The sequence below is a fragment of the Phyllopteryx taeniolatus genome, chromosome 21 (assembly GCF_024500385.1).
Source record: "Phyllopteryx taeniolatus isolate TA_2022b chromosome 21, UOR_Ptae_1.2, whole genome shotgun sequence".
Lineage (NCBI taxonomy): Eukaryota > Metazoa > Chordata > Actinopteri > Syngnathiformes > Syngnathidae > Phyllopteryx > Phyllopteryx taeniolatus.
The window spans coordinates 1,423,006-1,443,369 of NC_084522.1; the positions used below are offsets into that span (position 1 = coordinate 1,423,006).

The window sequence follows — 20,364 nt, forward strand, 5'->3', positions numbered from 1 at the left end:
TATTACAAAACGTATTTGTGGCTGACTCGGTCCTATTTCTTGCAGTGATACTTGTTCCAACTGCTTCTGGCCGTGTCCAGTGCGTGCACTTCTTCCATGAACACACGCACATATCAGAAAGATGATTCAAACATACAAATTGTGGTGTCTTCGTTATTCTTAAAAATGTTTGTGTGAATTTTGGGAAGTTAAAGAGAACCGAGCAGACAGAGGTCGTTGCCTAGTTACGAAAACGAATTCGCCTCGGCGCATCACATTCAGAGCGACGATTGGCGGAAGTGCAGACAATGACGTAATCACTCGCGTCGCCAAGCAGAGGCCTCCAGCAGACTCTGTAAAGACATCATTTGAGAATGAAATGCAGCCGCAGCGGATGGTTTTGGTTCCAGGGACTACAGAAAATACTCAGAACTTGAGGTATAAATGTGGCTCCGGCTGCAATGGGAACTTTGGATTCTGGTAACCTTTCAGTATGCACTACGGCGCTCGTCTGGTTTCAGTCTTGATCGTCGTCTACAAAGTGATGATACACAAATGGCTCAAAAGTGCAGCTTCATTTGGGTACGAGCCAGGCCTGATCCCGCTTTGCTTCAGAGATCAGACTTCCTCAGTTTGGGAGGCCTCTGACTTACTCCCACTAGCCACGAGTCCACTGAGGGTTCGGAAGTCCCAGTTTACTAGGCGACTGCATTCCCATTTATTGTGCGCCAATTCCACAGACAAAACTTTATTCAAAACAAATTTAACAAGACGGGAGTTACAATGGGTCAGCATTAAAAATATGCATATGTAAAATAAAATCTAGAAGTACAAAAATGGTGGAGGAAAAAAAAAATTATAATAATAATGAAACAAAGCAAATACTTTGGCATACAAACAATAAAAACTTTGAATAGTACAGTGCAAACCTGGCCAAAATTATTATTATTTAATAAACATCTTTGTCATGACATACTACAATTATTTCCAGTAGATAGTTATTTCTTTTGTGGTAACTGCGCCAGCGTCAATGCGTTATAACTGGGCTGGGACGAGGTGCCGTTTCCTTGGCTGCTAACGGGAACTAGCGCGAGGGGACGGGCGGAGTAGGCCGCAGGGGCGAAGGGAAAAGTACACAAGTAGGTGGCGCCGTTGGTCACATTTCTAGCAGTTTGAACCCATGTCGTAGGGTACTGCTGCTGCGGCATCCATTGCGGAGTTTGCTGGTTGGCCCATCCCATCACTGTTTGATGGTGTGCGACCAATGGCACAGTGAAATGGTTTGCAGTCTGCTGGAGGTAAACCTGGACTGGGTGAGACTGCCCTACATTTTCATTCACAGTCTGAAAACTAATTGGCGCCCTGTACTCTGCAGCTGGAGCGTACCTTGAATGCATATTTGTGACACAAGGGATGAGATTCCCAAGACCAGAATCACTCGAATTTGAGAGGGGAGCGTCGCTGAGATCGGACTTTGCACCACTGAGAGTACTCTGAGAGTCTCTGTCTAACTTGCAGTTCTGTACACCATTTGCTGAAAATGGTGAAGCATTTGCATTGCCTTGAGGCACTGCTACCTGATCTGGACTGGAACTTACACAATTGTCAGCCAGCAGTGGTTTGACCTCATAGCCGTCCACCCAATCAGGATCACGGGGGATGGTGGTATTGGTCGACTTATCTTCCATCACAAGCGTGTCCTTGGGGGAGCTACTTGATAAATGAGGATCTGGGGCGACACGTTGGATCCCTGGTGTTGTCGACGGACCGACTCTATCCCATCTGCTCTTGCTCGTCACTATTGTGGTGATGGGCTGCGCAGACGTCATGTGAGACACTTTAGCTGCTGGGTTGCCAGCGATGGCAGCAATACAATCATCTACCTTGGGGGGGAATTTCTCTTCAGAGTTTCGGTTTTCTACCACAGAGGCACCTTGGTCAACAGGAGCCGGTTCCCCTGGGATCAGTGGAGGGTTAACATCAGGAGACTTGGCCAACAATGACTTGGGTCTCCATTTGGCCGGTCGAGGATCACAGAGCTGGGTCTTACTGGTGCAAATCCTGATTAGTTCGTCCAGAGACTCGAGAGATTCTCTTTTTCTGGTGGGAAGGTATTCATCTTGACGAATTGTTGGACTGGTCGTTACACGAGCAACACCTTCAGAGCGCGCCTGTTCTTTTACCTGAAAAGTGGATGACATCTTCGTGACTGGAGTAGCAGTTACAGGAGTTCTGGACTTGGAGCGCATCCGATCATCCTTCACTTGAGAACTTTGTTGCGTTTTGGAGATGGATGCATTACTTACAGCGGGTATGTACTCCGAGAACAGAGTTTCAGCTTTGACTTTTGAACTAGGCAATGTCTCTGAGCCTGGACCTGCAGTTACAGGAGATCCGCAACCCAAGAGAACCACTTCATCTTTCACCTGACAAAACTGAGGCGTTTTCAACATGGTTGTAGTCACGGGAGAACTGCATTCAGAAAATGTCAGTTCAGCATTCACTTGATAACCTGGCTGCTTCTCAAGAATTGTACCAGCACTTTCAGGAGATCTGGAATTTTCTGGCAGTAGTTCGGTGTTTACTTGAAAACTAGGCTGCTCCTCAGGAACGCGACCAGCAGTTTCAGGAGATCCGGACTCTTCTGGCTTTAGTTCAGCCTTCACATGAAAACTATGTGGCTCCTCAGAAACGGGACCAGCAGTTTCTGGAGATTTAGACTCTGGAAGCATCAGCTCTACCTTGACTTGAAAATTAGGCTTGGCAGCAGTAGCACCAGATCCAGACTCGGGAGGGATAAGCTCAGCCTTCACTTGAGAACTACGCAGTTCCTCAGAAATGGCTTTAGCAGTAACAGACTCTGGAGGCATTAGCTCAGCCTTCACTTGTAAACTAGCCTGCTCCTCACAGGTGGGACCAGGACTTACAGGAGGTTTGGACTCCAAGAGCATCGGTTCACTCTTCACTTGAAAAACAGGGGGAGTCTTGGTGACAGAAACAAAGGTTTCAGCAGGTCTGCATTCTGAGCCTATCAGCTCAGCCTTCACTTGAGAACTACGCTCTTCCTCAGAAATGGCTTTAGCAGTAGCAGACTCTTGAGGCATTAGCTCAGCCTTCACTTGTAACCTAGCCTGCTCCTCACAGGTCGGACCAGGACTTACAGGAGGTTTGGACTCCAAGAGCATCGGTTCACTCTTCACTTTGAAGACAGGCGGTGTCCTGGAGAAAACTCCCGAAATTGGCAGTTCTGGTGGAATAGGAGAGCTTTTACGAGTCTCTTGTGGACTGAGGTTCGTTCTAGCTGAAGAGGTAGAAGGAACAGAATCGGCACCCGAGTCCATCTCATGTCCACTCTGCTTCTCAGATGTTTGGTTTGCTTCAAAGAGACAAAGACAAAGAATGAATGCAATAAAAGTGTCATTTGTCATCTAAAAAGCATTGCCATACCAGTTTGTTGTGATGCGACGACGGGCTGTCTGGTGGCACTCTGCAGCACATCGAGAGCTTTGAATGACAGAGGTAAAAAGTTGATACACACTCACAGGCAATAAACCAGGTCGTAAGTGACATTTAATGATACCTTCTCCAAATGGAGCGTTCCAAATGTACTCGTACATGTCCTGAGAGAGGTCTATAACCTTTGCAAGAAACGGAGGAGGTATTTAGCATGAGGAGGTATTTGTGATGGCACGCTTAAGGTTACCTTTGCGTCCATCTTTTTGGAACGCTCCTGTGCTGCGATATTTATCGCGACATCATTGAGGAGTTCGAGTTTCATCTCCTCTCCGATGTCCTCCTCATACCAAAATGCATCCATATATTGAGGATATGCTCTTAACTGCAACAAAATATTTCATAGCTTACATTCTATACATTTTTAAAGAGCGAGCAACAGAGAGTCCTTACCATGTACGCGAGCCGATGCGTCGCGCTAACCATGTGCTGGCAGATTTCACCGACAAGGAGTTTCTGGCTGCAGCTCTGACACAAGTAGAACGAATTTCCAAATGTCCCGTGGCACTCGTACACAGACACTAGACCTGATCGGGCGATTATTTTATCATTAGCGTTTGCTTTAGTTGCACGGTGGAGGGTTCCTGCGAGGGACACTCCTACCCACCTATGACTGGCTGGTTGGAGGGTCCCTTCACCCACAAAAACGTGGTCAAGTTACTTGGGCTTCCTGCAACAAAAGTAGCATCAGCGCATCACGTTCTCAGAGACTTCTGGGGTAAAGTCAACTTACCAGAAAGGATGGGCGCCTGGGAAGCACTATGCCCGCAGTTAGATCCTGCATCTATTGGCACCTTATGCAGACTGGACCGTCCATCATTCGAGCACCTTACAACCGGACTCTGTGGTTCTGCGTTCACTGACGCAGGACCCAGGTCAGTTCCCAACGAGGACCTATTACAGCCTTCCAGATCCTCACCACCTCGCTTTAAACCTGGTTTACCAAACTGTGGCTCTGGTCCCAACAGCTCTGAAGGTGAGGGACAATCGGAGCCTTCCAGATTCACCTCAACATCATTTAAGCATGGATCATGAAAGTGTGGTTCTGGGCCCAATGACACTGCTGGTGAGGGCTCATTGAAGCCAGACAGATTCTCCTTATTGTCCTGTGAACCTGAATCACCAAACTTCAGCACTGGTCCCAACAACACCGAAGGCGATGGCTCATCAGAGCCTTCCGCATTCTTCTCAGCGTCCTTTAAACCTGGATGATCAATTTGCGGGTCTGGGCCAAATGACACTGAACTTAAGGGCTCCTCAAAACCATCCAGATTGTCCTCTGCGAACTTTAAAGCGTCATGGCCAATCTCCTGCTGCTCGCATGCCTCTTTGCCACATTCGTATCCATGGATACTGTGAACAGTGGCCTCTGGCTCGGTAGTTGGACCGGCGGCAGTTCTCGCATGGGTCTCTGTATCAAATTCTACCCAGAAAAAGATGACATCATGAAATGAATCACCAATTAAAACAGATTGTCATGAATACCGTGTGCTAGTACTAAAAACCCAGGCATTTGCTATATGGCTCTTAGACCCAAGAATAGTATAACCGTCTGGTCTTCTCCTATTGTGGGTAACTAGGTGGAGTCCTCGGTTTCTGTAATGGCGTATTCAAACAAAACTACTAAAACATAATGAACGGCGCTCAGCAAAATGTAGACCTTGTGCAATGGAAAGCTGGCTGCCAAGTGCCCCACGCAAGAAGCTACTTCCTGGATTCAAATGCCCCCTACCGTCAAAGGAGGTGGGGGAAACGTGTCCTAAAGGCACCAAAGTGTTGGATAAAACCAGGAAGTGAGTCTCCAATCTCTGTAAAGCTAAAAACAAAGACCAATGATTATTTTGGCTTCCATTTCCCATACAGATCTGCCATCAATCGCTTTTATTTCATCTTCTTTGACTTTTTTTTTTTTTTTTTTTTCTTCTTCTCTCATTTACCCTGGTCTTCTGGAAGATCCGACAGCTCCTTGTACTCATCGTTGGTCACTTCTATAGTCTAGCAGAAAAGATGAGACAGTCAATTTCTTGAAAAGACATGAAAGAAGAATATCCAGATGGACGTTTCAAGCGTGTGTTATAACGGTTAAAACAAACTCACCTGGAAGTTCCGAAGTCCCAAACACTTCTCCACCTCCGTCATGCTAAAAGCAAACTTCTCTTGGTTGATGCGTGCCAACTGCTTGTCATTCAATTCTGGGAACCTCCGTTTCTTGTCGGGGATTTAACGGCACACACCGTGAACACCTTTGGCAGCATTCAAATACGAATAGGAAAATATACATTTTTGAAAGATGCACACACACCATATAGTTGTATCGGTGAATTTTTTCCGTAGGGTGACTGGAGCATTCCAATCTTATTCGGCACAGAGTGCAGTAGGACTGCTTCCGCCCGTCGCTGTTAACTGCGACTATAAAGCTTAGGCCTAAAAAAAAAACAAACAAAAAAAAAAAAATCCACATTTGAAACGGAATGAATCACAAGGACCAACTCATACAGACTCGCTGAACAATCATACTCACCAACTTTCAACAAACTCAGCTTAGTTCTGCTATGCGATAGCTTGGCTGTTGTGATTGCGCGTCTGACTTCAGCCCGTGGTTCTGCATCGTCATGGGACCCCCATGTGTTGCTCACTTTCTTGGCAGAAGATTCAGATTTTCTGCATTTCGGTGCTGCCACCGCTGCAGTTGCCACCCCGGCGTGAGACGGGACCGGCGTTTTCAACGCAGACTCCGGGTTCGTCCCGGACGTCCAGCTAGAGCGTCTCGCTCTTTCAGTTCTCTCTTTGGGTGCTTTGTGCCGCACTGATAACCCTGTGAAAGAATTTTTGGGGTGTGAGATTGTTGCTGCAAACTCGGAAGCAGAGCCCACACAACGTGCGACGGGTGTGGTCGACTCGGCAGTTGAGGTAAACATAGAGGTTGTTGCTCCATGTATGGCATTGGGCGTTGCGGGCTTGGTGGCGGTCGCACCATGGATGACTGTAGAGGTTCGAGCACCGCGCATGACGGGAGTTGCTGTGGGCAAAGTAGAGATTTTAGCATCGCGGATGGCGGTAGTAGTTTCCGTGGGCTTGGTGAGAGTTGAAGGTGCAGCAAATGTACAAGCCGTAGGACCATAAATGATGGTCGGTACTGTGGACTTAGTGGGGCTTGCTGTAACTCTTGCGGATGTTGTAGTACAACTGGTAGCAGATGCAGTTGACCTTTGGGTGGTTGAAGTTGCGCTGGAGGACGTTGCTATAACTTTGCAGGCTTGTGTGGTACTGACGGTAGATGCTATAGACTTCGTGGTGGTCCATGTGACACTCGAGTAGGTTTCTGTAACTCTACAGCATTGCGCCGTACCGGCAGAGGGAGCCATCGACTTGGCTGCGAATGCAGGTGCACCGGAGAAGGCCGCTGTCACGCAGGGTTTTGTGCTACTGGAGGTTGTCGCTATCCCGGGCTTTGTAGTACAACTGGCGGTAGATGCGGCGGACTTTGTTGCAGTGAATTTAGCGCTTGCAACCATAAGGGTAACATTTGTGTTTGTTGTGCACAGGGTGCTTTCAGTGCTGGCGGCCACGGGTACCGTCTCCTTTTGTTCCCAACTCTCATATTTTATCTTGGGCTTTTCTTCGTGCTCTGCGATCTCTCTGGAGTCCCTTCGTTGTCTTTTATAGCCGATCTCGTCATCCTGAGGGGCACTCGGCCTCTTTCGCTCACATTCGTCATTTGCAGACATCCAAACACGGGCGCTCCTTTGTTGTCCCGTCTCGTCCACGGTGGCGGTCCTACTAGTGTTTGCAGGGTTTTGATGAGTCTTTCTCGAAGGGGACGTTGCCATGTTGCTTTTCGTACTGCACCCTGGGGTCGCCGCTGTCGCACTTTCTGCGGGGACTCGAACATGCAATGAAAAAGCCTTCGATTAGTTTTGGCAATCAGAACATTTTCAAACCTAGCACATTACCTCGGCTAACAAACTACGTTGAAAAGCATTGCAGAACTGGGAGGACTCAAGAAGAACCCTTGGACCTCAACAACAAAACTGGGTTCTCGCTTTCACAAGGAGGTCAGGAAACCTAAATACTGCCTCTTTGCAGACACCCACCCAGCATTATAAAACCAACTTGGCTTACCCAACGGTGCTTGAGGTAGGACGAGGGGCATAAGGGGACTTTTGCTGTTCCTCCTCTTTGCTGCACTCAGGATTACTTTCACTGGCAAGCACATGGTATGAAAACAAGAGAATCCCGCCGTCAAGGCGTTGACATGAAATGTGTGACGGAAAAAGCACACCCGGTTTCTCGACGTTGCATACATCAATGTCTGGATTCTCACATCCAAAGCAGGCCAGACGCATACAAAGTAATTCAGATTTTTAATCAGCTGTGAAGCATCATGTATTTATATATTGGCATCAGATTCAACTAAAACGGAAAACCCGTGTAGTTTAATTTGGAAAGATTTTATGACTTTTCCAAATTTTTCTCGGGAAAATTCCTGCAACCCAGAAGGGAAGTCAATTCAAGGACAGTATGCAAAACCATCATTCCCGGCTTCGTACACAAGCGCCACGAAATTGTTGAGGGAAGCGGCAGCTATTCCAAAACAGCGTAGCGACTGATGCGTCTGCAAAAGGGGCAATTGCGGAGTTGGAAGAACGCCGTCAAGGTTTTCTGCTCGTTGGTCCTCACAGATGCTGGCATCCAGGTTGCTCTCCATCAGCTAGACACGGACTAGCGTCTCGAAGCAGTCCACTCCGCCGCTCTGACCTCGTCCCTGCGCCGCGCCAACAATTGCTTTGCCGAACGGGAACGCGGCATCGCGACACAGCAACTCCGATGACGAATTTAAAGAGGAGAACCAATCATTCCGGAGCGTTGCATCCTGCTTTGCTTGAAATAAATCGCGGACGAGGGCGGCAATTCTTTGACAGACGTGGTGAGCACTCTCCCGGTGAGTTGCTCTGCTGACCCTCGCGAGCAGAAAAGGACAATCTCGGTTGGTGCGAGTTCACTTCGATACGGTCCTCAGGCTTGTCTCAGTTGTTTTGCAGACACTTTCCGCGTCAGATTTACACTTTGCATAAGCCCTTGAAGCATCTTCATCTTCCCACCATTCCAAGCAGTCTGAGAAGGCCCGAGTCTCAGACGTCTCCAAAAGATCATCATCATTTCTGAGGGAATATTCTGTGGCGTCGGGTGATTTAAAAGTGATTTTTCCACCTCGATCTGCTTTGAATTCATAAATGGTGAATCATCGCGTGCGCTCGACACCGAGCTCGGCCTCGCCAGGCACCGACAGTGGCGTAAAAACTGAACGACAGCCAATTCGGACGCGACCTACTGCTACTCCGCGTGCTGCCTCTTCAGGGTCAGTCTGGGTAGCGAGACGGAAACTGTTGCACGTGGTGTGCTTTGTGGGTCATCTGGAGTACACGCGAGGATGATTTTTCCACATTCAAAATGTAAACTTTGTATGCATGTGTAGCCTGCATAACTGGAGCCTGGAGGTTGTCACAAAGCCAACTTTCACCCTAAAACTTGGGAAAAGCTTTTACCTTTGACGTAATCGCAGGGTTCCTCAACGGGCCTTTCCAACTTCAGTTTCTACGTAGAAGACATTGCGATCAAAATGGTAGCCTTGTCGTTCCGGTTCAAACGTCGGCTCCGCCATACCTGGACGTGTGATACGCTGTGAATACGTGCAGCCTGGGTTGCCAGGTCCAGTAATTCTTTTGTATCGCAATGGGGCCTCAACGAGCCAGGATGGAATCGTTCCTTTAGAGCGGGGGGGGGGGGGGGGGGGGGGAACACCACAATCACTGGTCAATCCACTTCGAATTCATCCTGAAAAAGATTCGGGACAAGCGAACGAACTGACGAGAAACATGGCGACGTGTTCCCAACTGAAAGCGTGAGCGTAGCCTTCCTGGTGCGTCAGCCGCCTTCTACACAGCAGACACATCATGGAATCGTACGCGGAATCGCGAGCCGGGTCGTAGGACTCGTGCGACACCATGAAACTGCGTCCTGCGACGGAAAAAAGAGTTGACTGAGCCCCCACGGGGAAGGAAGCATTGCTCGCATTTCGTCGCGGCGACTTGACTCACCCAAAAGCGGGTAAGTCTTGTGTTCTTGGAGTTGGCTGAAGGTTTGGCACGGCGGCACTGAACACACATGACAATTAACACTTGCCGACGTCAGTCAGGTGAAACTCAACATCGAATTAGGCTGGATTTACAACGCACGGTTCATGCAACAATCAGACTGCAAGTGCGTGACAGCAGGCTAGGCCAGATTATGACAGATGATAACCTTAAGCAAAAATAATAGTTTAATGGCACTGCAATTACAGCTCTAAAATGTAATATTTTGAGATTTTTGGAGACATAACTTTTTTTCCCCCCTTTGAAGTCAGAGCAGAAACGAACTGAGGTTAGCCGTGCTAGTTCACATCGTCTACATGGCGTTTACAGTATTTCACCAATTGTAGGCGAACTTTCGTAGCCGGCTGCAAATGTTCGTTTCATATATTAACATGACCTTCGAGTGAATTGCCTTTTGTCGCTGTGTAACAGCATGAATCCAAATTTACGAGTCATTTCTTCAAGTGCCTAAAAAAAAAAAAAACATACGAAAAATTCAAGTGCCAAAAAAAAAAAAAAAAAAAAAACATTACAGCATGTTTTGAAAGGCACATAACTCACTGATGGGTCGCGTCACTTTGCCTGCACTGATGATGAAATTGGACCCGCCCCCACAAAAAAAAATAAAATTAAATAAATTTTACATTTTTTTTTTAAAAAACAATATGGATATAGACATTCAGTCAGAATTCAGCACTTGGACCCACAGTGCAAATCCAGCCTTGGACTAGACACAGGACCCTGGCATCACTTGTTGAATTCACTAGATAAACCCCCCAATGAAATGTTCCGGCAATGATAGAGCATGTTAGTAGTAGTCTGCTGAAAACAGGAGAGAGAAGAGGAGAAAAAAAAAAAAAAAAAAGCCCTTTTTTGTTTTGGAGCTTTTTGTTGTTTTATTAGATTGTTTTCAAGGAAAGGAGGCTCGGCTTTAGCAAAAAAAAAATAAAATAAAAATAAGCCAAAGGCCCCCTTCACACAGAGTTCCTGGCCCAAATTGTTCTTAGATTGCAGAGTCAGTTTTGTGCATTCACACAGACGTATTTCGATAATTAGATGCGCGGCGACATCGGGTTTTAACACTCGAGAGCCACTGGCTTCTGTGTGTTGAAAGCAATGGTCGCGGTTCATTTAATTAATTCCGTTCATGGGGCGAGCTTGTGAAAGCATCTCTGTGTCACGCTAACGTCCCAATTTGGTGGACTTCTGGTCTGCTTCCATTGTTCCAATTTACTTTGAGAGGAGGTCAAAACGAGCAGAGCGTCGAATAACATTTGTTCCCTATTCCATTATTTGACGACACACACCCGGCCGTCTCCCGACCGGTACCTTTCACACAGCGTAGCGAGACAGTCAAAAAGCAGAAGACAAGACTCGGCAATGCCAAACATGTACACCAATTACCAGGTTGTCAAAGCATTCAAGTTTTGAGGTCTGGACCAATACCGTCACATGCACATGCGTAGACGTCAAAAGCATCGGCGATCCTGACAGACATGCATTCATGAAGACAAACAGTCTTTACCGTTGCGTTTTAAGACAACATGGCGGCGCGAGAGTCTGTCCATCACTGCGGATACACGGACGAATTGAACGATGAAAAGTGACCGGGAACCGAAACGGGACTTGTAGCGAGTCCATTTCCGATACCAACCTTTCTGGTAACTTGGCGGAATGATGCTACGCAACACTGAGCCGGGCAAATCCATCACCTGAGGAACGGGGAAACAAACTTAAATCTCCAGAGTTGACAGGCTTGGCTTCATTTTGTAATAATAATAATAATAATAATAATAAACAAAAAACTCCTGCCCTTTTACCTTAAGAACCACCTGAGTCCACCCTCTTTCTTTCTCCTCCGCCTCCACCTTGGCCTTCAAGAATTTCCGTTCCGGTACATTTTGCCAACCGAACGGCAGTCGCCAGGGATTGAGATGCAACTAGGGGACAGATGGGAACACATTGGCTGAGGCCATTATTGTTTTGACAGCGGTTTAGCGACAATACAACAACCGCCATCATCCTCACGCGAGCCACTGGTCTTCTGATTCTTCGTCTAATTAAAGCAAGGTCGAACCACAAGTGCTCCAGACCATATGGGAGAGAGCAGCCTTAAAGCAGCGCGGTGTAGAGTCATATTTCATATCTAATAAAGGTTACTCCATTATGCCGCGTCGTAAAATACACCAAGACGGACACCAACAATACCGCGTTTTTTTACGAGGGAGTGTGCGGAAGCTGACCAGTGTTTGCAGGAGGTGCTTGTGTGACTTCAAGTGTTTTGTCAGCAAAGACTTGGAAAACGCATCGTGGCAAGCGCAGCAGATGCAAACAACTTCCGACACCAACTCCGAACTGTAACACAACACCATCATGGCCGCGCCTAGCAAACAAACAAATGCAAGGGCCGCTGTTATCACATGACTGAAGATCAAACCGGACTGGGAAACGGATCATCACCTGGCACCGAACGCTTGTCCAGTTCATCGAAAAGAAGCTGCTCGAGTGTTTGACCTAACACGCATAGGACATATTTACAATGTTAAACCGGACACCTTGAAAGCGATGTTCTCATTGGCTCACTGCGCTCGTACAACAACTTTGAAAACTTTGCCCACTTTCGGCCACCGCCGCCCTGTGGTCACAACGGCCTTTCATTCCTTCCGTGTCAAACGACGAGTGAACGTTGCCGTGAATGGAGAGGACCATCTGGAAGAAGAAAGAAAGAAAATTAAAAAAACCATGTAGGCAACCGGTCCAGCAATTCAACGGGACAAAGTGTTGACGCACCATTTTGTGTTTCTTATTTTGCACATGCCGGAAATATTGCTCCGGTGTGTCCAACGGGAGTTTGCAATTCTGCAAACCATGGAGAATTGTTAGATTTTGTATTTTTTTTAAAGCTTGGTCCATTTAACAAACACGAAAGACCCCCCCCCCCCCCATTCCACGGCACGGTACCTTAGCAGCTCTACTACTGCAAAAGCAGGTGCTACAACTTCTAGTACCTGGTGGAAACCAAATGGGTGACGTCAACCGCCGCTGGTCGCTCATTGGTCAAACAGGTTCCGCGCGTCCTTGTACCTTTTGAGAGTACACCGCTAGAAATGCTAACATTAGCATCCTCCACAGTCTCTCCACTTCGCTGTAGTTTTCTTTCCGCTTCCAGTCTTCCCTGATCCAAATTTGCCCCGTTAGCCCAACCCAACTAACTCTCCTCCATTGAGGCTCACTAATCTTGTTCAGACTGGTCCATTAAATGGTTTTCTCCTCTCACTTTATGTACAGTAAATAACCCACTTGCGAAGATCTGAGCTGGTATCGTGCGGTGGAAAGGCAACATGTTCCCAAAGATCAAAGAGCTTCTTTTGGGTTTGTTTGTTTTTTACCTGACAATGGATTTTGTACGACTTCTCCGAAGGATCTAACAGAGGAAATAAATCACAGGTGATTCCACACGAAAAAAAAAAACCGTACATGCTTTCATTTCATCCACGATATCCATAATGAACACATATATACTGGGGTGAGTCTGGCAGTGACATAGGACTGAAGATGTCGCTTTAACTGGTCCCTGAGGCCGGGCGTTGGCATTATGTGATGGAAGGTGAAACAACCGACTAAATTGTTATTCAGGTCCAGGTCCGAGAATCTTATTATTATGATCGGTGTATACCACAAATTCCCACGAGATGAAGCCAGAGCAGTAGGTCGTTAGGTCATGCAGACATGCGTTGAGATTTGGGCTGTCCGCCGGAGTGGAGAAGGAGAAAGGGTTGGCCAAATAAGTTACAATGGTAGCAGTTTTCTCTCGAAGGATTCTAGAGTGCAGCTGTGATCCAAACTAAGTCAGCGCCACGGCAATTGGCTGGCGACCAATTACGTGTGTAACGGTTAACCCCGTTGCCATGGCAGCATCCACACTAATCTCATAGGTCAGATCATCGTTCTAAGGAACGGTGATCGACTTGCTGGTTTTCAGGAGATTTCACACCGGAACTCTCACCCATCCGGTTGTCAAGGTTAGGAATCGTTTTCAGGAGATTTCACACCGGAATTCTCACCGATCCGGTTGCCAAGGTTAGGAAAGTGCTTGTCGAAAGGGAGTCTTCAAACGTAAGGGGAAACGATAACGTCATTTGCGATGTGACATGAAGTCGTCAAGTGCGGTGTTACCAGGATCTTTGTTTTCTGGCCGTAATCCAGACGATGTCGCACTGGAATTCTCACCAATACAGTTGCAAGGTTAGTAACAATCGACGGGTTAGGAAAGCGGTTATCAGAAGGGAACTTGAGTAAGCGGGGAAACATTGTAGCCAAGCGAGGTCTCGGAAAGAAGACTTTTATTTTCGGGGTGCACGCCAGGAGTGAGTTAAGCATTGAAAACACCTGAAATACTCATGGCATGCCAAGTGTGTGTCTGCACGTTTGGTCTCATTTGTGATCAGCTAAACAAGCTACAAAGTCCCAAAGTAAGAGAGTAAAGCAATACATTCAGATTCAGTATGTTCCTCTATGCATCTTAAGCCCCATTTCCACCAACCATGGACTGGTCACCATGAAACAATTCCCACGCAACTATGTAAATGCAGTGGGAACAGAATTCGCCAGCTTTGTTGAATTCATTGGGTCTAGTTCCTTTACCCTCTCAATTTTTCCATATAGAAACTGCCATTTATCAGATTAACAAATAACCAAAGGTTGCTATTTATCCATTTACTCACCCAGAGGGAGGTGGTTCTTTCGGGGATCTTCTTGGTACTGTTGAACCGGTACTTTCTTTGGCTTAACATCTACTGACATGAGGTGGAGGACAGCGAGACAACAAACATAAGGGTCCAAGCTAGACTGAGATACTTTGGATTGATTCACTTTTATAGGGTATCGGGGAACGTCTACCTTGGAGTAGCGTGGGAAGCTTGTCATACAGAGTGAGAGCGTGCATCACTAGCGAGAAGAAGCGGATTCCGTCAAAACGATGACATATCAAATGGTTACTCGACAATGGCAACGGACTGCGTACCTTGGAAGTAGCTATAACTTTCGTAGAGGGAAACAAGCCTGTATGGCAAATTTAACATCTAACCAGAGGGAACATGAAATAGTCAGAATACGCAAACATTGGTCTGGAAGGTTGAACTTCGATTTGATTAACCTTAAGTGGTCCAACCCCGCTGACGTTTGAATGCTCGAGCATTTTTCGCATTCCTGGATTAACCCTCACATCTTCGCAGGGAATCCAGGAGACTTCCAGCATATTTGCGTCTGCGTAGCTCTGAAGACAAATACACGGGTGGAAATGAGACCGAGGCCATTTGTGTACAAACGGTCCTCGACTCACGTAGTAGATGAATTCATGGCAACCGGAGGTGAGGTGGTCCAATATCTTGTGGTCCGGCACGGTTTCCTCACAGACATGGCACAGGTACAAAACGTTCCCTACTCCTCTACTGAAACAGACGGTCAGCAGTTGCAATCCTAGGAAAAGTACTCCTATTTAATCAATCACAATAGCAAAGCAAAGAGCCCTTACAAAAGCGCATCGTTGTCGTCCCCGTGTAGCAACGCAACTACATGGTGGAATAATCCCAACGTTACTGTTGCTAGCTGACCTGGCCGTTGGGCGTTCCCTGCGTAGCCAATACACCACAATTCCAAAATTACTTGGAACGTTGTGGAAACCTTCAAAGCAGAACACACCGATTTGCAAATCATTTTCAAACTAGATTTAATTGAATACACTACGACGACAAGATAGTTCATGTTCACCGAGATCAGGGGTGTTTTTGTCACGGTTCCACTCGGAGGGGCCGTTATGGCTGCAAACCCATATGAATGTATGATTGCCTCATATTATTACAAATACACCAATTAATGGATAATTATACTTTGGAAATCAAAAGCCAGTCAAAACTGTTTGTTCAACTACAGTATGAATCTATTTTATTATAAAAGCGGGGTTGGAAACAAAACAAAAATGCCTGCAATGTGTCAGTATTTTTTAAAAGTGAAGCAAATTTGGAATTTTAGCAAGAAACAAAGTCGACGCACACCCTCGCGGGCCACATGAAATGACGTGGTGGGCCGGATCTGGCCCCCGGGCCACCAGTGAACGTCATCGTTTTTTGGCAAATATTCTCTCATTTTGAATTTGATGCTATACGGGGACTACACTCTTTGTCGCCAATGCATTTTCCCAAACCTAAAATGGGCTGTTGAATGGTCAGTTGGATACTTCTGTCCATAATAAGGATGGGGGGGAGCTTCCCTGGAGAGAAAACAGTTCAGTCGACGAGTCAGGGAGAGATCTCCGTCCTCAGATTTCTTGACAACCTGTCCTACTCCGGCCATTTGTACGACTGCTCAACACTTGTGAGATATTGCTTAGAAACCGAAGCGGACAAATGTTCCTTCCCAATCATGCACCCGGCTCATAATTCAACCTCAACTAGTGCGCGGGTCGGGTCGTCAGTCCGGACTACCAGCCTCATGACAATCGGACCGCCACCAAAAGAGTCAATTCGCAGAGTTTCTGACGTTGAAAAGTAGGTGGCTTACCAGGAATTGAGTGGTCCTCTAATGAAGAAGTACACAGAGGTAAGCGGTTAGAACATGAATGCAGATGACGCATACCACCATGAGTAATACGCTACCTGTCTGAAATACTTGGGTCATTTTCTGTAAAGATATAAAAAAAAAAAAATAAAAAAAAAGGCGATGGAAGAAACTTTCAGAGCTTTTTCAACTGGAATTTCAAGTGAACAATGAACATCAACACCCACCTTTTGATGCTCTTTTGAGGATATATGCCGCTTGAACTCTGCAAATATTTTGTATTTGGCGAGACACACCTGCAACAAGAAAACGGGGCAACTTGTCAAGTCGTCTACTCGAGTAGGACTGGAGTCTTTGAAAGAATGGGGGGGGGGGGGGGGGGGGGGAATTGACAATATTAAAACAAAAACTTTTCAGATGGCGGCTTTAAATTGCTCTGAAACGAGCGGCACGGCGGTCGAGGGGTGAGCACGTCATCGCTGAAAACAAAAACTGCAGCTAGCAAACCAAATACCACACAGAAGCACTGGAGGCAACTAGTACCACGCTGAGAAGCACAGCCTTGGGAAACGCGTCACAAAGAGCTCGCGTTACTGACTCACACACACACACACACACAGCGGCCGCACACTCGGCTCACGATCAGAGGCAAGCGTCGAAGGCCAAAGGGCGGGCCGGGGGCAGACGTCTCGACTCTTATCAGTCACCCTCCTTTCTCGCTCACTTCGGGAATGCTTCCCCTTGCCGGCCTTCTTTACAGGACATGCCAGGTGTGAGGAGATACCAGAGTCAATACCTTTCACCCCCCCCCCAAAAAAAGTTCAGAGTTTCCATTGAACTTCAAATTCTTTAAGATGTTATGCTGTTAGGACTGCATCTTGGTCAAGCTCACACACATTTATATAACCAATGAACCGCAAGCAGCAAAAGGTATAGCGAGCTTGCGGACAAGGTGGACGTTTTTAGCATTTCAGGAGAACATGAGATTCTCGGGCATCCAGGTCTGGACTCGTGTGCGTGTTGAAAATGTTTGAGGTTGAATGCAAAACGCTTGGGTCTCAGGTGGAGTGTCACTATTTACGCCTCGGTGAAGTTGCCGTCGTTGCCCTCCCCCCCGTGGCTGTGAACAACTGTCGCGTTGGCAAAAGTGCTCATCGGGGAAAAGAAATGTCGCTTCGTTTCGGCCCAAAGAAGCCGCTCGCCTACGTTGTGCCGTGCTGCCTGTTCAAAGGCTGCTTGGTTCTCCAACGTAGGTCACGGCACTCCTCACTACACTGCACTTCATTAACACGGTCACTGAGTTTGCTTCTTGGGATTCTGTCCCTGGGGTGACCCAGCTTCATGTGAGGGTCTTAGTGGGTTTCAAACTCTGTTGAATACCAAGACCAGCCACATAAATGTACACCACATTTTGCATCCCGTTTACAGTGGACCCCTGCATTTTGCTGGGTGGCACGCAGATTTTTGGGGGTCACCTAGCCCATTATATGCAGAAACCCCTGCATTTCTTCTTCCCCCCCCAAAAATAATCCCCCGCTTATTCTGCCCCCCCTGATGGCACTTACCAGGGAGCGTGAATTCTTCGCAGTCTGGCTCATTCCCCATCACCCGCAAATAGCAGGGGGTCACATTAAAGCGCTGTAGTGGCCCTTCTTATACTGACCAAGTTAGGATTTAAGATCTCCCCAGTTGCACACTTATCATAATGTCATTCCTGAGAACACCCGGTACAAATATTCCCCACAATTTCCATTTTCAAAATTGTACATGCACCAAACGACGCGTCGCTCACAGCTGCGCTTTCAACCCACGCACAAAATGAAAACTACCATTAAAATGAACACAAATTTAATTTAAATCCCAAATCATATGCAACGTATAATCACGCCAACATTCATTACTGCATGTTTTTTTTAATCATAAAAGAAAATGACATTCCATGTGACAACCTGTACAAATGTTACACACAACTTCAATCGTCAGAAATGTACATACCTTCAGTTCTGCACTTTCAACAAAACGTGCATACAAACAATACAATTTAAATATACAGCATTAAAAAAAATATGTAATACATCCAAAATACATTAAGTGTTTAGTCACACACACACACAATAAAAAAAAAAAAAAGTATATCTACAGTACATTGTATACAAAAAAATACAAACATAAAATACATTCTATGAAATATATATATATATATATATATATATATATATGCATATGACTGTATAAACAAGTAAATACATATAGCTACACTTTTTTTTTTTTTTTAAATAAATCCCAAATATATCCAGTAATCACTTTTTTTTTTTTTTTTTTTTTTTTTTTTTTGCATGTAGTCATAATCTTGTTTCTCCTGAAAACCTGTACAAATATTACCCACAATATCGCTTCGGTGTGAAGGATTAAAGGTGGCCCAAACGCTGCAGGGAAGCAGGAGTTCAGGACAAATCCATAAAAGAGTGTTTATTTACAAAACAAAAAAGGGTGGCAGGATTAAAAAAAATAAAAAATAAACCTACAAAGCAAAGTACAAAACACCTTTGATACGAAATAAAGAAACAGGGAAGAGACTCACCCCCATGGACAAAAAGGACATTTGACAACAGTAAAAAAAAAAAAAAAAAAAACGACGTGCCAACGAGGCACACCTGGACAAGAGAAGAGGCTGTAGAGAAGACAGCTGATTGGTTGACACATTAGGAGCAGCGCTAACGCAAACAGGTGGATACAAAGACTTAACGAGCACACAAAGGAAAATAAACTAAATTACAACATGGGCACCAATGTTAGAATTCCGTCAGAATCTTTTTTTTTTTGTTATTATTATTATTATTATTATTTTCCCCCGCTATTCCTTTATGCATAACAGGTCAAAATGAGTCCGTGACACGGTTTAATTTTGTCTCAGCCGCCGTGAAGCCCAACAAATGCGGACACGCGTCGCGGTTTACGACAATGCTAAACTATATTCGGAATTCATGACGTAGCCCCGCTTTTAAATTTCACCCAAGTCCCCTTTCGGATAACTTTGCGAGCCAACCTCGGTGAACTTCGCTTCACAATGATCGGAAGACATTTTTTTTTTTAAATTGGGGAAGATGAGCGAGCCAATCAGAGTAAAGCTCATTTGCACGGCTCGTATTGGATGAGCAATGCCAATAGCTAGAAAAAGGACATTTTTGCCAATTCCAACCCAAACCATCTTGCAAAACCGATAAGGACATCGAAGATTATGTATATAAAAATAAAAAATAAAAATCGATGGAAGGGGACCTTTAAAACCAACTGCAAAAGAGAAAGAAAACAAAGACCAGCACCATCACGAGCTTCAAAAACCTTCCGCTTTCCATTCAAGAAAATGCAACTCGATCACACACACAAACTAAAAGTGACTTAGCAAAACGGTGAACGGATAGAGATATAATTCAGCCCCTTAGCAAAAACAAAAAAATAAAAAAATAAAAGTGTCCTAGTGGTCCGTACAATGAAACACACCCATCGATATCAAATGCACTTGATGAGCGCGTGACTCGTCGTTCTGCTCGCATGCTTACCTGACACGATAAACCGTCGCTCCACTTTGTCGCTCCGAAGTACATGTCGAAAAAGTTGGCCATCGAAAGGACGGCGAAACTTTAAACAAAGCGAAAGACAAAAATCATTTCGTGGTCGGCCCCTGTCGAGGAGGAACTTGGTCGTAAAACGCAATTCGAACTGTCCGCGTACGAAAGTGAAACTCGTGGAAATCCGCGAGTCAGGCCTTTTATACAAGGGGAACATTCTGGGCCACGCCCCGTCGTGATGACAGATGATTGGCCGCGACATTGTAGGGGCGGAGGGTGATTATGTTTTTGTTTTTGTTTTTGTTTTGCCATTGGTTTATTCATGCGTTGCGGTCATTTCATTGGTTTAGTTAAAGGCCTTTGTGACGTCATGTTTCCGCCTCCCTTTTGTGGGGATCAAAAATAGAACAAACGTAACGCAGCTAAAAATCTAATCAATACAAAATAAAATTACAAAAAAAACAGTAAAATAAATAAAAAAATACAATTAAAGTAAGGAATTCAGAAAATAAAATGGAATTAAAAGCATGAATTAAATAAAAATACAATAAATTTATAAAATGTGAATTGAAACTGGACAATGAACATAAAAATAACTACATAACTAAAAAATA

At 45.7% G+C, this 20,364-nt stretch overlaps 1 protein-coding gene across 8 annotated transcripts; it reads right to left on the reverse strand.

Annotated features, from left to right (window-relative positions):
• Nucleotides 1-711: 711 nt before the first annotated feature.
• Nucleotides 712-19,936, reverse strand: LOC133470699 (uncharacterized). Of its 8 annotated transcripts, none has more exons than XM_061759360.1 (35): nucleotides 19,742-19,935; nucleotides 16,409-16,477; nucleotides 16,280-16,304; nucleotides 16,185-16,202; nucleotides 15,829-15,894; nucleotides 14,968-15,104; nucleotides 14,782-14,901; nucleotides 14,650-14,707; nucleotides 14,526-14,573; nucleotides 14,351-14,419; nucleotides 13,016-13,050; nucleotides 12,417-12,485; nucleotides 12,221-12,335; nucleotides 12,087-12,140; nucleotides 11,870-12,009; nucleotides 11,447-11,566; nucleotides 11,281-11,338; nucleotides 11,152-11,196; nucleotides 9,591-9,647; nucleotides 9,362-9,510; nucleotides 9,157-9,258; nucleotides 9,039-9,087; nucleotides 7,615-7,695; nucleotides 6,014-7,375; nucleotides 5,795-5,916; nucleotides 5,590-5,700; nucleotides 5,430-5,487; nucleotides 5,153-5,308; nucleotides 4,226-4,915; nucleotides 4,100-4,162; nucleotides 3,886-4,019; nucleotides 3,683-3,817; nucleotides 3,560-3,617; nucleotides 3,427-3,483; nucleotides 712-3,355 (listed from the first exon to the last, which is right to left on the reverse strand). In XM_061759360.1, the coding sequence occupies exons 1-35, from the start codon at nucleotides 19,802-19,804 to the stop codon at nucleotides 978-980; spliced, it is 7,071 nt and encodes a 2,356-aa protein (XP_061615344.1). In that variant the 5' UTR covers nucleotides 19,805-19,935; the 3' UTR covers nucleotides 712-977. The 8 variants fall into 8 exon arrangements, with proteins under 8 accessions (XP_061615344.1, XP_061615345.1, XP_061615348.1 ...); XM_061759361.1 differs by having other exon boundaries at nucleotides 12,245-12,335; nucleotides 14,351-14,422; XM_061759364.1 differs by having other exon boundaries at nucleotides 5,225-5,308; nucleotides 14,351-14,422.
• Nucleotides 19,937-20,364: the final 428 nt, after the last annotated feature.

Bases quoted from the DNA above. Each gene is read 5' to 3' on its own strand.
- LOC133470699 (XM_061759359.1), bottom strand. From the start codon at position 19,804: ATGGCCAACTTTTTCGACATGTACTTCGGAGCGACAAAGTGGAGCGAC. The intron at 7,376-7,614 runs GTAAGCCAAGTT...TGCATGTTCGAG, and splicing joins CCTACCTCAAGCACCGTTGG to TCCCCGCAGAAAGTGCGACA. The intron at 3,818-3,885 runs GTAAGGACTCTC...ATTTTGTTGCAG, and splicing joins CGCATCGGCTCGCGTACATG to TTAAGAGCATATCCTCAATA.